Source organism: Macaca nemestrina, chromosome 4 (genome assembly GCF_043159975.1).
Source record: "Macaca nemestrina isolate mMacNem1 chromosome 4, mMacNem.hap1, whole genome shotgun sequence".
Lineage (NCBI taxonomy): Eukaryota > Metazoa > Chordata > Mammalia > Primates > Cercopithecidae > Macaca > Macaca nemestrina.
The window spans coordinates 184,786,882-184,803,635 of record NC_092128.1 but is presented as its reverse complement, the minus strand read 5'-3'; the positions used below and the strand labels follow the sequence as shown (position 1 = coordinate 184,803,635).

Below are 16,754 nucleotides of genomic sequence, written 5' to 3'. Positions count from 1 at the left end.
GTTAAGCTAAGACTGAGGAGTGAGCAGGCATTGCAGAGAGGGCTGGGGAGTGAGGAGTGAGCAGGGGAGTGAGGAGTGAGCAGGGGAGTGGGGGGTGGGGACTGAGGAGTGAGCAGGCATTGCAGAGAGGGCTGGGGAGTGAGGAGTGAGCAGGGGAGTGGGGACTGAGGAGTGAGCAGGCATTGCAGAGAGGGCTGGGGAGTGAGGAGTGAGCAGGGGAGTGAGGAGTGAGCAGGGGAGTGGGGGGTGGGGACTGAGGAGTGAGCAGGCATTGCAGAGAGGGCTGGGGAGTGAGGAGTGAGCAGGGGAGTGGGGGGTGGGGACTGAGGAGTGAGCAGGCATTGCAGAGAGGGCTGGGGAGTGAGGAGTGAGCAGGGGAGTGAGGAGTGAGCAGGGGAGTGGGGGTTGGGGACTGAGGAGTGAGCAGGCATTGCAGAGAGGGCTGGGGAGTGAGGAGTGAGCTGGGGAGTGGGGAGTGGGGACTGAGGAGTGAGCAGGCATGGCAGGGGGCTGGGGAGAGGTCCAACCATGGGGGCGAGCATGTGCAAAGGCCCAGAGGCAGGACCCAGCTTGGCGTTCTGGGAAGTGTGGCTGGAGAGGGTGGGGTTGGGTAGGGTGAGAAGGCTACCGAGGGCAGTGGCTTGGCGTTCTGGGAAGTGTGGCTAGAGACGGTGGGGGTGGGGTGAGGAGGCTGCAGAGAAAGGCAGTGGCTGGTTGTGTGTAGGAGTTCGGGGTTTCTTCCTGGGACAGTGGGAAGCCGATGAAGCTTCAGGCTGGCAAGCGATGTGATTGGATTTTTGTTCTAGAAGAACCGCTCTGCAGTGTGGAAAATGGGTTGGCGGCCCAGGCAGAGGAGGAAGAGTTATCTGGAGACCCTTGCAGCCTTACAGGTGGGAGAAAGTGGGGTGTGGCTAAGGGAGGTAGTAAAGGGAGGTAGTAATGGGGGCTGTAGGTAGTTGGTGTGATGGGCAGGTGTGAGAGGGAGGCTGGAGAGGTCACAGCAGTTCCAGGTCTCTCTGACGACCGCGACCTAAGATGCAGGAGGTGGGGGCAGAGAGACTGTCAGGAGAGTCCAGATGTTTACTTTTGACATGGTGGTTTTTGGGTTGACTGTTGCCGTCTGAATGAAGATGCAAATGGTTTTCCTTTTATAGATTGTGTTTTTGGTGACAAGTCTAAAAACTGTGGCTTGCTCTAGAGCCCAAAGATTTTCTCTGTTTTTCTAAGTTCTATTATTTAATATTTTATGTTTTAAGACTGATCCATTTTGAGTTAATTTTCTAATAAGATATGAGGTTATAGTTCATTTTTTTCTCTGTGGATGCCCAGTTGTTCCAGCACCATCTGCTGAAATGGTTGCCCTTCCTCAGTTGGACTTTAAAATCCAATCCGCTTTTGTCTTTGTAAAAAAAAATGCAGGCCGGGCACGGTGGCTCACACCTGTAATCCCAGCACTTTGGGAGGCTGAGGTGGGCAGATCACGAGGTCAAGAGATTGAGGCCCTCCTGACCAACATGGTGAAACCCTGTCGCTACTAAAAATATAACAGTTAGCTGGGCGTGGTAGCACATGCCTGTAATCCCAGCGACTCGGGAGGCCGAGGCAAGAGAATCGCTTGAACGGGGAGGCGGAAGTTGCAGTGAGCTGAGATCGCGCCACTGCACTCCAGCCTGGGCGACAGAGCAAGACTCCGTCTCAAAAAAAAAAAAAAGCTTTGGGCGTGTTTGTTTAGGTCTGTTTCTGGGTTGTCTGTTTTGTTCCATTGATGTCTGTTCACCTTCTCACCGGTATCAGAGTTTTTTGACGGTAGCTTGATAATGAAGTTTGAAGTCAGGGACACTGAGTCTGTCACTTTAGGCTTCTTTTTCAAAGTTGTTTTTAACAGTTTTCTTCACTGAGCGTTCCGTATAAGGAACATTTGTCTGAAGTCACCCCTCATTTCCCATTTACCACCAGGTTAGATGCAGATGGTCCTGGTCTGAGCTTCATTGACATTTGTGATAAGTGTGGTTTCCTGGTTTCCTGATATTATTACTGTGGTCTTCTTGGGATGGCGGTCATGTTTAGTTAGTTTTTGTAGTAGTAGTCATAGAAATTTTGAAGAGATTTTCAGGCAAAGCGGTGGTTCTCAGACTTGAGCTGCATCCGAACCACCTGGAGGGCTTTGCAAGCAGAATGCAGGGCCCTCTGCCAAGTCTGATTCAGCAGGTCTGGGGGTGGGAGGCAAGGATGTGCATTTCTGAGACGTTCCCAAGCAATGCTGGCACTGCTGGTTCTTGGTTCAGAGACCACATTTTGAAATCACTGATGTAAGGTAAGTCTTCCCAGGATTGTTTGTTGAGATAGGGGGATCTTGAACTTTTTTTTTTTTTTTTGAGAGTCTTGCTGTGTCGCCCTGGCTGGAGTGCAGTGGCACGATCTCGACTCACTGCAAGCTCCGCCTCCCGGATTCATGCCATTCTCCTGCCTCAGCCTCCCAAGTAGCTGGGACTACAGGCGCCCGCCACCACGCCTGGCTAATTTTTTTTGTATTTTTTTAGTAGAGATGGGGTTTCACCATGTTAGCCAGGATGGTCTCGATCTCCTGACCTTGTGATCCACTCACCTTGGCCTCCCAAAGTGCTGGGATTACAGGCGTGAGCCACTGCTTCCGGCCTTTTTTTTTTTTTTTTTTTTTTTTTTTTTGAGACAGAGTCTCACTCGGTCACCCAGGCTGGAGTGCAGAGGCGTGCGATCTTGGCTCACCACAACTTCCGCCTCCTGGGTTCAAGCGATTCTCCTGCCTCAGCCTCCCGAGTAGCTGGGATTACAGGCATGCACCTCTGTGCCTGACTAGTTTCTTTTCTTTTTTTTTTTTTTTTTTTTGAGATGGAGTCTTGCTCTGTCACCCAGGCTGGAGTGCAGTGGCGCAATCTCAGCTCACTGCAAGCTCCACCTCCCGGATTCACGCCATTCTCCTGCCTCAGCTTCCTGAGTAGCTGGGACTACAGGCGTCCACCACCACACCTGGCTAATTTTTTTCTTTTTAAGTGGAGACGGGGTTTCCCCATGTTGGCCAGGACGGTGTCGATCTCCTGACCTTGTGATGCGCCTGCCTTGGCCTCCCAAAGTGCTGGGATTACAGGCATGAGCCACCACGCCCAGCCTAGTTTTTGTATTTTTAGTAGAAATGGGGTTCACCATGTTGGCCAGGCTGGTCTCGAACTCCTGACCTGAGGTGATCCGCCCATCTTCGTCTCTCAGAGTGCTGGGATTACAGACGTGAGCCACGCGCTTGCCTGGGATCTCAAACTTCTAGTTCTTTTTTCCTCTCCTTTTCCCTGAAACAGTACTTCCTGTGTGCCTTGTTCTGGGATGTCTTGTGTGCCTTAGCGGTCTGGAGACCACACTTCCCCTTCTACAAAGGCACTTTCTGAGTGTTAAAGAGATTTTTGCTAAGACAGCAAAGACTTTGAAGATGCTCCATTACTCAGGCCTGATCTGCAGCCCAGGGTGGCTGTGGTCTCTGATCCTGGGCCCAGAGGAGCCGTTTTAGAGAGGCCATGTGATGGGGACCAGATGCTGCTAATCAGGACCCTTACTGCCAGGACTCAAGACATTTACATAGAATCAGAGTGTAGCACAGGAGGCTAAAACCCTGCTCTCCTGCTTCCCTCGCCTCCTTCTGGGTTTCCTTTCCCAGCAGCTCTGCTCAGAGGAGCTCTTCTTTGGGGACACCTGGGGGGTGGGCAGTCTGTGAGAGGTGGAGGCCAGAGGCAAGGTCTGCCCCGGGGAGAGGCGGCCACGCCAGGCCTCAGGGGATTTGTGCAGGTTCCCAAGTAAGCAAGGCCAGGACGACTTCCTGCCATCCTCCCACTCCGATTCCAATACCTTTGTTGGGACTCTGTATTCTGCGGTGATCTAACCACAGTGTGGGGAGCCTCTTAAGGCCTATCGTTCCCATTGCCCAAGCTTCTGACCGTGAGTGGCGTGAGTTCCTGCAGGGGGCGCACAGGTCCTACACCTCCAGCAGCACAGCAGCAACTCATGAAAGCATGCCCCTACACACCCCAGCCTGGGTTTCTTCTGCCCTTTGCCCCTGTTCATCTCCTGTTCACTGCCCAGCTGAGCCCCCATCCCAGACTGGTCCCTATTTGCGCCGAGGTGCCCAGGAACTGGGGCAGGCGAGGCCAAATGCGGCTGTGAAACTGAGTCAGACTTGCTGGAGCCGCGTGAGATACCTTTGAACATGAATGTGTGTTCCCAGGAAAAGAAGATACAGTGCTGTTCTGGGAGAAAATTTCACCCCCCTGGTTATTTCTGGCATTTTAAGGGCAAATTGGAACTCTCTCTCCTCTGCCTCACTTCCTCGTAGCTAATTCACTCTCCTAACTTGAAGTTTTCAACCCCACACTGCTCTCAAACACGCATGTTCAGTGACTGTGTTTCCATATGGGTTTTGCATGGTCTGCTTTTCACCCTTCAAGCTGCTGGGGATGAGTGGGGTGGAGGGCATGTGGAATCAGCATTCAAGAAGTGCCAGCATATGCACGCTTTCCTAAACCACCAGCAGCGGGCATCAGAGAAGCAGGATGCAGGAAGGACGTGCCAATGGGCACAGTTGGGAATGGGGGTGGGCAGAGGAGGAATGATTATTCGGTAGCACATACTGTGTGTATCTCGCTTTATGCTCCTCCCAAATTGCATGAGGTGGGTGTTTTTATTTCCATTTTACAGCCCAGGAGTGAACAATGTCTAGATCACCCTGTAAATATATGTGTGTGTGGGTGTCAGTTTGTGCTCATCTACCCACTATGCAAGTGTTTATGGAGGTGAACCTCAAGGATGGATAGGGAATAGAATTATTGGATCTGATAACAGCTTATGTGGGAGCACGAGAGTCCTCTACAACATCACGCATTTATTTAGTCCCCAGAGAAACAAGTGTTTATGGGGCACCAGCCATAGGTTAGGAACTGTAGAAAAAACGTTGCATTAGACATACCCGACCTTGAGGAATTCACGGCCCAGTGAGTGAGGGGAACAAAAGTGACAACTGGCTTTTTAAAAATGGTGATATAGGTGGGCACGATGACTCGTGCCATAATCCCAGCACTTTGGGAGGCTGAGGTAGGAGGATTGCTTGAGCCCAGCAGGTAGAGGCTGCAGTGAGCTGTGATCTCGCCACTACACTCCTGCCTGGGTGACAGAGCAAGACCCTGTCACCACAAAAAGGTGATATATTTGTTTTAAAAATGGTAATTTATGGCTAATATGAAAAGATGAAAATCTGAGTTCACGAGACTGTTCAAATCCATTGCTTTTATTAAAAATAACATTATTTGAGGTGAGAAGGTGTTTCAGGGACCCCAGCCCCATCCCACAATAAGAGGAGACCCCACTGTGTGCTCTCTTTAGAGCACCACGTAATGTCCCTATACTGGCTGGAGGAGGCCCTTAGTAGGAATTGTCTTTAAACATTATTTTGTTAAGAGGCCAGGCGCAGTGGTTCACACCTGTAATCCCAGCACTTTGGGAGGCCGAGGCAGGTGGATCACAAGGTCAAGAGATTGAGAACAGCCTGGCCAACATGGTGAAACCCTGTCTCTACTAAAAATACAAAAATTAGCCGAGACTCATACTTGTAGTCCCAGCTACTCAGGAGGCTGAGGCAGGACAATCACTTGGACCTGGGAGGCAGAGGTTGCAGTGAGCCAAGATTGTGCCACTGTACTCCAGCCTGGGCAACAGAGGGAGCTCAATCTCAAAAAAAAAAAAAAAAAAAAAAAAAAGTATTTGGTAAGAGTATTTTGGTATTTGGTAATGAGGCTCTCTTGTATCCTGACAGGTGTCAGAGATGGCTGAAGATGGGAGCGAAGAGATCATGTTCATCTGTAAGTGGCCCGGGGACCTGTCTGAGACCAGCCCTATGTCATAGAACACAGATGGGCATGGCGTTTGCTGTCTAGGCAAAGCCATGTCCACATTTGGTTTTTATAATATAGAAAAGTTGTGTATTTAAATTTTCCCCACGAACCATTTATTTCCTAAGCAGTGCACTTACAGGGGTGTGGTTTTAATAGGATCACCTTTCTCAGAACTCCTGGCCGAGGGCACTTTGCAGCGGGTAGCACTTGGTCCAGAAAAGTAATCCAGGACTAGGCAGGAGGGAAGTGTGTTAGAGTTATCATGAACCCGCTAACATTGGCCATTTTCATTTATGCTCATTCTTTGGGGAGGGTCTTGGTCTTCGTCACCGTGGAGGTGACCGTGCTTGATTTCAGGTGTGCGGCGGAGCTGGCGCTTTCCCTGGAGGCGTGTCCTGCCTTTGCACTCCTCATGTGTGCGTGAGCACTGATGGAGGCCTTCGGGACACAGGCCTCGTGCCATCCGATGCACCCTCCCTTGCTTGTCTTTGTAGTGTCGGATGCATGTGTCTCATGACTCTGGGTCACCCTCATGGGGCCAGAGTCCCCATTTCCCAGGTTTGTGTTCTTTGCGTGTCTCCTTCCCTGGGTGCTCTAATGCTCGGATGTCTGCTTGCAGGGTGTGAAGACTGCAGCCAGTACCACGACTCCGAATGTCCCGAGCTAGGCCCAGTGGTCATGGTCAAAGACTCCTTTGTGTTAAGCAGGGCAAGGTGAGTGACCGCCGTGAGCTGCTTTCACGGTCCCGGGCCTGTCCATATGCCAGCTGCGGCAGGAGCCTAGCAGTCTTCGTGTCTGCAGACGGGGAGGAAGGAGCCCGAGGGAGAACAGAGGCACTCTGAGTGAGTGCCAGCGATTCCCTTCCCTCTGTGAGCTGAGCAGCCTTGCTGCCGGGATGCGCCAAAACACGCACTTCGAAGCTCCAGAGTGAGTTTCTTTGATCCACTCCAGGGTTCTTAGCTGGAGCCCAGCTGTTCCTGACACATTGTGGAGGCTGCAGAAGAATGGACTGGCCAAGGTGGTTGATGTGCTGAACACCAGTGGCCAAGCTGGAGGTCTGCTCGTTGGCTTCTCTGCATTCCAGGTCTTGGCCTGCCAGCGGACACATGCACACGCAGGCGGGGCAGGGGATGGGGGTCATGAGGACAGGATGGGGCTGACCCACAGCAGCTTCCGGAGGCAGCCCCTGCAGGCCTGGTGAGGCAGCTCGGTGGGCAGCAGCTGCCCTGCCGTTCCACCCTCACTTGGGGAAGGCTGTGCCACCTGGTGGCCCCGGGCAGGTGAGCTTGGGCAAGGCACTCCTCTCCAGACCTCGGTGGCCTCTGTAAAGGGGAGAGGATGGCGGTTCCTGTGGGGTGGCTGTGGTGTTGTGGGTGACGGTACCTGGCATGTGCTGCTGCTGCACAGATGGTCACTGTCTTTCCAAGACTGTTTCCAGGAGCCTCCCCACTGCCTCACAACACCGTTCATTTGTTTTCTTCTTAGTGTGATTCAAAACAAAGAGATTAATGTTTCAGCCTAAAGTAGAGAGCGGATCAATCCCCCTCTTCCCATCAACCCCCCTCTTCCCCAGAACCCTCAGGGGCTGCCTGTTGCCCATGAAAATTCAGCTGAAACCCTTGGTCCTGCAGTTGGACCCTCTGGGCTGGCTCCTCGTCTCAGCGGCCTCCTGCCCGCCCTGAGAGGTCTGTGCTCTGGGGACACCATGTCCGCCTCTGTCGGAGGGACCTGTGTTCTGGGGACCCCATGTCCACCTCTGTCGGAGGAGTCTATGCTCTGGGGACCCCACGTCTGCCTCTGTCTGAGGGGCCTGTGTGCTGGATACCCCATGTCCGCCTCTGTTCTGGACGTGTCATGGGCTCGTCCTGGCTCCTATGCCTTCCTCCCCACACCCTGTCCTTGACATTCTTCTACTTCAGTTAAAGAGATCACATCCTCAGTAAAACTGGCCTGCTCCACTTGGCTGGAAACTCCTTCTCTTTGGGACACCCATGGCCCTTGCGTCTCTCTCGGGGTGCTGTTCCTACGGCTCCTCAGCAGCAAGTTCCCTGTGATCCCCCCTCCATCGCTGGTCCCCACGCCAGTCTGACCCTTTCCTGTCCCATAGCAGCCCCACCAGAGATGCACCTGTTGTCACTGTCTTTCCCACGGGGAGTGAAATCCATCCTTCAGTAAACAGCCCTGCCATGGTGTGCTCTGGGTGAATCTCAGGAGGGCCTTGTGGTCGGCCTCGTGTAGCTAAGGCCACAAGATTATGGCTAGATTGCCACAGCCCGAGGGCATCATCACAACCTCAGCCTCAGTCTTCATTCAGCACCTATTAGGAAGGCTTCTGTTTTCTTTTTCTTTGAGACAGGGTCCTGTGCTGTCACCCAAGCTACAGTGCAGTGGCACAATCTCGGCTCACTGCAGTCTTGAACTCCCGGGCTCAAGCCATCCTGCCTTAGCCTCCTAAGTAGCTGGGACTACAGGCACACGCCACCATGCCCAGCTAATTTTTTGTATTTTTTGTAGAGACAGCGTTTCACCATGTTGCCCAGGCTGGTCTCAAACTCCTGGGCTCATTCAGTCTTCCCACCTCGGCCTTCCAAAGTGCGTGCTGAGATTACAGGTGTGAGCCACCAGGAGGCTTCTATTTTATCACCTGGAGAATTTTATTTCAGAAGACCCCTGGCGGTCAGTGAGGGCGAGCTTTTAGGTTATCTTAACGAGTCGGTCCCCAGGTGTGCGTGCTCTCTTTTGAGTCTTGTTTTATTCCATTTCCAGGTCATCCCTTCCTCCCAACTTGGAGATCAGACGACTGGAAGACGGAGCCGAGGGAGTGTTTGCCATCACTCAGCTTGTCAAGCGGACACAGTTCGGTCCCTTTGAGTCCAGGAGGGTCGCCAAATGGGAAAAGGAGTCCGCGTTTCCCCTGAAGGTAAAGGCTGTTGCCAAACAGGAGCTCAGGAACCGGGTATTTTTCTGGCGTTCCTATGTGGGAATGGGGAGTGAACCACCGAGTTTCCATGATTTGTCAATTCCTTGAAAATAGCTCTAAACATTGTAGGTCTGCTTAATTTCCAAGGAAACGTTTCTTTTTACATTGCGAGAGCATCAATATTAAGTTGGTATTTTGTAATTTTCAGTTTTGCAGAACATTAAAGAGTGTATTTAAAACATACGCAGGAGAAACGCCAAATGCTGACTCCAGCTGTCTTAAACGACCTCCGTTGCTGTTGCAGGCTTTACAAGGCAGTGTCTTGCAGGGGTCCATCACTCCAGTTCTTTTCATACCTGTGCAGAGCGTATGGTGGTTTGCAAAGCCCTTTCAAAGGGAAGGTGTTTGTTTAGGCAGTGATGAGACCTTGGGCAACAGTACGAAGTTTGGTAGCTCTAAAAAGCACATCAGACTGAGAGAAGACAGTGGTTCTCTACTTTGACGTGAACTCGAGAAAACTAAAATGTATGTATATCGCAAGGCAGGCTTTAGCATACGTAAAAAAATGAGCCCTCTGGAAGGCCTATGAGGCCAGGCGAGGCGAGTTTTTGACTGTTCCCATGTCTGCCCTCAGGGGTACGATAGTACCCCAAGCCAGCTAGGCTTCAGAAATATCTGTGAAATAAACAAATGAGGAATGGGTTGTTAGTTAGCAAACTTTTCTTAGAGACCCTTGAAAGGGATCCGCTTGTTTTAGGACAGGCAGATGAAGTGGACAAGCTTGGGTTTTTGGAAGCCCTTTGAAAACCTGAGCTTATAAGGCAGATTGCAGCAAAAAGGGGAAAAAAGGAAAGGCACTTGAGTTGTTTACAAAAAGAGACGGAAGGAAGGAAGAAAGGAAGGGAGGGCAGGGAGGGAAGGAAGGGAAGGGAGGGAGGGAAGGAAGGAAAGGAAGGAAGGAAAGAAGGAAAGAAAAGGCTGTTTTAAGTTGAAGAAATATGTAACAATACCCAGTACAGCCTCTGAAAGGCCGTTGGCTACCTGCCTGTCCTTTGCAGCACCCATCCAGTCAATGTATGCAGTGGGTGCACGGTTGGGGGTGAGGCCCCCTTAATAAAAGAAGCCTTTTGTGCCCATTTTGGTGGTCTTTCAGCTACGCGATTTTGCAGGTCATCGCCTCGTAGCGGGTTGTTCTCAGTGCACGCACCAGCGTTCAGCTGGACTGTGCCCACCAGAGGGATGGTGCCACCAGCTGGGAGCATGCCTTCCTCAGCAACTGGTGGTCATTAGGTACCTGGTGGTCCCCCACCCTCGCCTCTCACTTCCAAGGGCTCCGTCCTTAGAGAGGCCTCTCTAGGAAAAGCTCAGGAGAGGGGAGAGCTGTCTTCCTGCAGGGAGGAAGAGCTCAGATCATGGCATCAGAAAATAAGGAACAAAACCCTCCTATAGTCGTGTGGTTGATTTGAACTTCAAAATATGTAAGTTTTTCTCCCTGCTTCCTGCCTGCATTTAATCCATAAAGCAATGGTGTTGTTTGATAGACAGGGAGGTAGCCAGCCGGAGGAACCCAGCATCCTGTGGTGGAGCTGGGAGTAGAACTGTGTCCCAGTTCCCACTGGGCCATCTGGAGAGCCTAGGTGTCCCTATGACACGTGGACTAGGAGTGGAGCTCAGATAGCCCAAAGCCGACCTGGACCAGGACTAGAACTTCAATATCCCCAGACCCACTAGAACCTGATTTGAACTTGAGTTCCGCACCTGGGCCGCGAGTAACACTCAGGTATCCAGATGACACATAGACTGCTGTGTGATGTATGATGACACATAGGCTGTGTCTGCTGCTTCCTTTTGCCTGTGACTAACTTGACCCATCCAAACCACATGGTCTACCTGTGACCCTCCTCACCATTGTAAACACCTCAGCATCCCATACTGGAGCACTTATGGCCTCTGAGGTGGCACTGTCTAGATGGGTTCCTCAGCACCCGCCCCCGACACGCTGACACGCAGATGGGTAATCAGCCATTTTCCTGGCTTCTCCGCGGGCTGACTCACCCTCAGGTGTTCCAGAAGGACGGGCACCCCGTGTGCTTCGACACCTCCAATGAGGATGACTGCAACTGGATGATGCTGGTGCGGCCGGCGGCGGAGGCTGAGCACCAGAACCTGACGGCTTACCAGCACGGCAGCGACGTGTACTTCACCACCTCCAGAGACATCCCCCCGGGCACCGAGCTGCGCGTGTGGTACGCGGCCTTCTATGCCAAGAAGATGGACAAGCCCATGCTGAAGCAGGCCGGCTCTGGCGCCCATGGTACGTGGCGGCCCCTGATCCAGAGCCCACCTTCCCTCATGCCTCGCCGGAGGGGTTATGGCCCCTTGGCTCTGTGCTGACCCCACACTGATGAGATGGGTTGTGCTGGGCCAGCTGCTGGGATGTGGAGAGTGGAGGGGTGGAGAGTCGGGTCTGTCTTTCTGCTTGTCAAACATCCTTGGTCAGTTTGGGCACGTGGATGTAACACAAGCTAACACAGTGAGGCAGTGTTTAACAACAGAGATACGTTCTCAGAAATGTATCCTGGGGCGATGGCATTGTCTTTGGCGCGTTGTAGAGTGCACTCTCGCGCACCTTGATGGCATGGCCTGCTAGCCACCCAGGCTGTGCCGTGTAACCTGTTGTCCTAGCTACCAGCCTGTCCAACATGTGACTGTACTGCATGCTGTGGGCAACTGTGATGCATGGTATTTGTTTATGTAAACATAGACGAGGTAATAGAGGAAAAATACTGTATTAGAATCTCATGGGACCACTGTCATTGACTGAAACCTTGTTACGTGGTGCATGACTGCTTAGCTCTGCCCCTGGGGCTATGTCCAGTGACTCATCCTCCTAATCCTATGAGGCTGGGGTACTAGCCCTGTCTTTAGCCAGAGGAAATAGCACAGAGAGGTTTAGGAACTGACCCCAGGTCACAGTAGAGTAGATGAAGAAATCAGGATTGGTCCCTAGCACCTGGCTCCAGTGTTGCTGTTCACCGTGCAATGGCCGCCTCCCAGAGTTGGGGGGAGTGTCTGTGTGTGTGTGTGTGCGCGTGCGCATGTGCGTACCTGTGTGTGTGTGCGCGCACGCACGCATGTGCATACCTGTGTGTGTGTGTGTGCGCGCGCGCACGCATGTGCATACCTGTGTGTGTGTGTGCGCGCGCACCTGTGCGTACCTGTGTGTGTGTGCCTGCATGTTCAAAGAAAGCCCTAGTGAAGGTTATGGGTGTGATCTGCCCATATCTAGCATTCCTGCTGGAAAAGCAGATCACAGTGCCTGTCCTGCTAAGCCGGGGTCGGGGCATCACTTTGCCCATCAAGCAGGGCTGTTGAACTTTAAATCTTTCTCATCCATGTTGCGGGTGTTTTGACAGAGATCCTCCTCATGAAACCTGAAGAAACTCTATGAAATTCCTTTTGACCTGCAAAACAGCAATTTCATACGGCTGAAGCTGGCACTATCCAGCGGAGCAAATGTTATTTATTGTTGGCATGAAGATTATTTGCTCAAGGGGGAGAAATAGATATTGACTCGCCTGATCCCCCCCAAACCAAATGACCTGATTCTCATATGAGCATTGTTTCCTTGTTTTATAAATGCAGTGTAATCCAAAATGTTAGTAGCTCGGTAGCGTAAGATTCTTAACATATTTGGAAGGTTCTGGTCTGTCCTGTTTGTCAGTATGTTTGAGGCTTTGTAAAATGCCCCTGGTTGTCCCTAATCCCAGGTCTGCGACAGGCTGTGTGGGAGTGTCCCAGCGCTGTGCTGTCCTCATAAAACACCAGCAGCCCAGTGGCTTCACGTCAGAAATGTGCCTCTCACAGTGCTGGAGGCCAGACGTCCATGGTCAGGGTGTCAGCAGGGCTGGTTCCTTCTGGGCACTCTGAGGGAGAATCTGTCCCGGGACTCTCCCCAACCTCTGGTGGTGGCCGGCACAGCGGCCTTTTGCATCCCTTGGCTTGTGGCTGTGTCACTCCGGTCTCTGCCTGTCTTTTCCCCCATGTCTCTGTGTCCTCTCTTCATAAGGCCACCTGTCAGTGGATTCAGGCCTCCCCAGTCCATTACATTCTCACCTTAACTTGATGGCATCTGCACAGATCCTCTCCCAAAGGTGGTGGGTGGATGTGAATTTTGGGGAGCCACTATTGAACCCACTATGGGCCATGTGAGGGCTGGGTGGAGAGGGGCCGCTGGGGATGCTGCCGGGGAGTGTCGGCAAGGAGCCAGGTGGGGCGGCTCCTTCTAGGGCCTGCAGTGGTGGCAGCGTCCTCTTCGGCCAGGTTGGTAAAGACTTTGCACCCTTCACGGAGAAAGACTGTGGCTTTGTGGGGAGTTCTTTAAGAATGAAAAGGACAAAAAGAACTTGGAGAAACCCACTGCCCTTTACCCAGCGGCTCCTAGCCCCACCCTCGTGGCTTTGCCAAAACCAGGTACCTGGCCTGGCCTGGCCCCGTGCGAGAAAGGCCCCCGTGGTGGTGCCCGCTGGGTCAGGGGCCATTTCCAAGTCCTGCGAGGCTGGGCTCTCTGAGCAGACCCAAGTGACTGTGATCTTCGGGACCTGAGCTGCTTGTGTCTGGAATTCCTGAAGGCCTAGGCAGCTGGCAGCATGTGTGCCCATGGCCAGCCCAGACTGCAGCCATGCTGGGGTTTGGGTTCTGAGATGCTGTCCTTGGCCATTTACCCGCTTATCAGCTTATATCCTGGGGGATGCCCTCACCACTCTCAAGGCTAAGGTCAGAGCAAAAGTTGCCACCCCTTATTGGAGCTACAGGTGTTTTGTATTCATTTTACCTGCTGGAGACCCTTTAATCTGGAGCTGAGTTTGAAACAGTAGATTTAAGTGGAGTCAGCCTGGGACTGTGGTGTTCAACAGAGTCGCCTCCTGATTCCAGAGTTCCTAGGGTAATTCCGATTCCTCCCTAAAACTTCTCAGAATGAAAGGACACTTGTCATAATTCGACCAGGACAGTCTGCGTAAATGGGAGCATTGGTCACTTAAGCATAGCTTAAACCTCAACAGGGTTTATAATTGGGGAAATAAACAAACAACTCAGTTACTCTTAGATTTCAGAAATGCTTTTTAGAATGGTCGCTTGTGTTTGGGGACAAATGGCAAGCAGTTATTTCTAGAGAGGTAGTGAACATCATGATTCCTGTCCACTCACTGGTCGGTTGGGTTCCTCCTTCCCTTCCCTAGAGAGCCCCTGTTGAGCTCTGGCTTGGCGCTTGAAGTGTCGCCGGCTGCCCTGGTGGGCTTTCCTTGGGGTCCACCTGCTGATTGTTCAAACAGCAACCCAGCAGCCGCGTCATCACCCCCGCTACCTACACACACACTGCCTCTCATCCTCTGCCACCTACCTGGCTCCTTGCCCTGGGCCCCTCCTCCCTGAGCCGCCAGGGGTCCCTCTCCAGGCACAGTGGTGCTTCTAGAGCCCTGCCTGCCCAGTGCACCCGGGGTCCACCAGAGCCTGAGTGTGTGTTGAGCACCTCCCCCAGCTGAAGCTATGCACTGGAGCCCAACACTGCCCACTTCTCAGAAATGAGTATCTCAATAGATAACAAGACCTTCGAAGAGAGGCTAGAAACATCTAGAAAGCTGGCCACTTGCCCAGTTCTCACTGTTTAGACTGGACACGTGAAGGCCTGGAGTTCTAGGGTAACTGTGTAATTCCACTCCTGCTCAGCGACACGGCCTCTGGGGTGGACACTCCCAGAGAGAACGCTCCTACGTGATGGGAGGAAAGGAGGCCTTTGGTGGCATTGTTGCACCTCTGGCCCAGTGGGCATAGGCAGAGTGATGTGAGTGGCCTCCAGGGCCATTGGTGTGCTCCTAGAACCGTACTGGCGGCCGACGAACCCAGGAATCGTCTTCCTGTAAATTACTTATTATGGTGGCCGAGTCTTTCTTGGTGAGCGTGAGAGCTCCTAAGACTCATTGACTTAATTCTGTCTCTTTCATTTGCTCCAAACATACATCTTTGTATAGAAATCAGTCAGTTTTGCAAATCAGCAGAGCTGTCTTCTAAATACAGAGAAAAGTTTGGTTTTATACTAAAGGAGCAGTAACACATCCCTTTAAAAGTTACTTATTTTATTCTGGTAGTGGATTTACTTTTCTAGTTCCTTTTCTTTTTTTGTTGTTTTTTGAGATAGGGTCTGGCACTCTCGCCCAGGCTGGAGTGCAGTGGCATGATCGTGGCTCACTGCAGCTGCCCTCCTGGGCTCAAGTGATCCTCCCATCTCAGCCTCCCTAGTAGCTGGGACCACAGGGATGTGCCACCACACCCAGCTAATTTTTTTAATTTTAATTTTTAGTAGAGATGGGTCTCACTGTGTTGCCTAGGCTGGTCTTGAACTCCTGGATTCAGGCAATCCTCCCACCTTCCAAAGTGCTGGGATTCCAGGTGTGAACCACTGTGCCTGGCCTTATCTTTTTTTGAGCTCACATTAAGATTGATTTTCTCTCTTTACAAGAACCTGAACCTGCTGACTGATGGAGGGGGCAGCCCAAGAAGCATCCTGGATCTTCATGGGAGAGAGCATGGGGCCCAGGAGGAGAGTGTGGTGGGGGCACCCTGCCAGTAGAGCGTTGTTATGAGACATCCCATCCCCACCAGCTTCTACTCCCTTTTACACTTGCTCTGAGAAGCTGCTGCTTGAAGAATCCCACAAGATCATGGACAAATGGAAATCAGAGCCAGAGTCCCATTTCTCACTCACCTTCTGAAACACACCTGGGTTTCAAAGAGAGAAAATTTTCAAAATCACCTTTCTGATGAAAAAAGTAAAATACAAACACATTTTATAACATTGGGGAAACTGTTCAGTCACACAGAGCATCACTGTTCTAACTCAACTGTTGTTGCCATATGATTCACATTTTCTAGTATTTTTTATTTTATTTTATTTTTTTTTTGAGACGGCGTCTCGCTCTGTCGCCCAGGCTGGAGTGCAGTGGCGCGATCTCGGCTCACTGCAAGCTCCGCCTCCCGGGTTCATGCCATTCTCCTGCCTCAGTCTCCCGAGTAGCTGGGACTACAGGCGCCCACCACCTCGCCTGGCTAGTTTTTTGTATTTTTTTTTTTAGTAGAGACGGGGTTTCACCGTGTTAGCCAGGATGGTCTTGATCTCCTGACCTCGTGATCCGCCTGTCTCGGCCTCCCAAAGTGCTGGGATTACAGGCTTGAGCCACTGCGCCCGGCCTGTATTTTTTATTTTATTTTAATTTTATTTTTTTGAGACAGTCTTGCTCTGTCACCCAGGCTGGAATGTAGTGGCCCAATCTCAGCTCTCTGCAACCTCCACCTCCCAGTTCAAGTAATTCTCTTGCCTCAGCCTCCCCAGTAGCTGGGATTACAGGCATGTACCATCACTCCCAGCTAATTTTTCTATTTTTAGTAGAGATGGGGTTTCGCCATGTTGGCCAGGCTGGTGTTGAACTCCTGACCTGAAGTGATCCGCCCGCCTCAGCCTCCCAAGGTGCTGGGATTACAGGCATGAGCCACCTCACTGGCCCCTGTATTTTCAAAACCAGCACTGATGACATATAGTTTACATACAGTAAGACTCAATGATTTTAAGTATACAGTTCAGAGCTTTTTTTTGAGATGGAGTCTGGGTCTGTTGCCCAGGCTGGAGTGCAGTGGTGTGATCTCGGCTCACTGCAACCTCTGCCTCCTGAGTTCAAGCAATTCTCATGCCTCAGCCTCCCAAGAAGCTGAAATTACAGGCGCATGCCACCACGCGTAGCTAATTTGTGCATTTTTTAGTAGAGACGGGGTTTTGCCATGTTGCCCAGCCTGGTCTTGAGCTCCTGGCCTCAAGTAATCCACCCGCCTGGGCCTCCCAAAGTGCTGGGATTACAGGCGTGAGCCACTGTCCCTGC

The 16,754-nt window shown here is 51.9% G+C and overlaps 1 protein-coding gene across 5 annotated transcripts in view; it reads left to right on the top strand.

Annotated features, from left to right (window-relative positions):
- Positions 1-16,754, top strand: part of LOC105472597 (PR/SET domain 15) — a 77,107-nt gene that overhangs the window by 14,961 nt on the left and 45,392 nt on the right. For 4 of the 5 annotated variants that reach the window (XM_011725984.2, XM_011725982.2, XM_024790028.2 and 1 more), the window contains exons 2-5: positions 5,828-5,873; positions 6,526-6,619; positions 8,673-8,826; positions 10,888-11,140. In XM_011725984.2, the coding sequence (XP_011724286.2) occupies positions 5,837-5,873; positions 6,526-6,619; positions 8,673-8,826; positions 10,888-11,140 (538 nt within the window). In that variant the 5' untranslated portion in view covers positions 5,828-5,836. Of the gene's footprint in view, positions 1-746; positions 891-5,827; positions 5,874-6,525; positions 6,620-8,672; positions 8,827-10,887; positions 11,141-16,754 lie in introns of those variants that run through there. The other variant, XM_011725983.3, reaches the window with a different exon arrangement.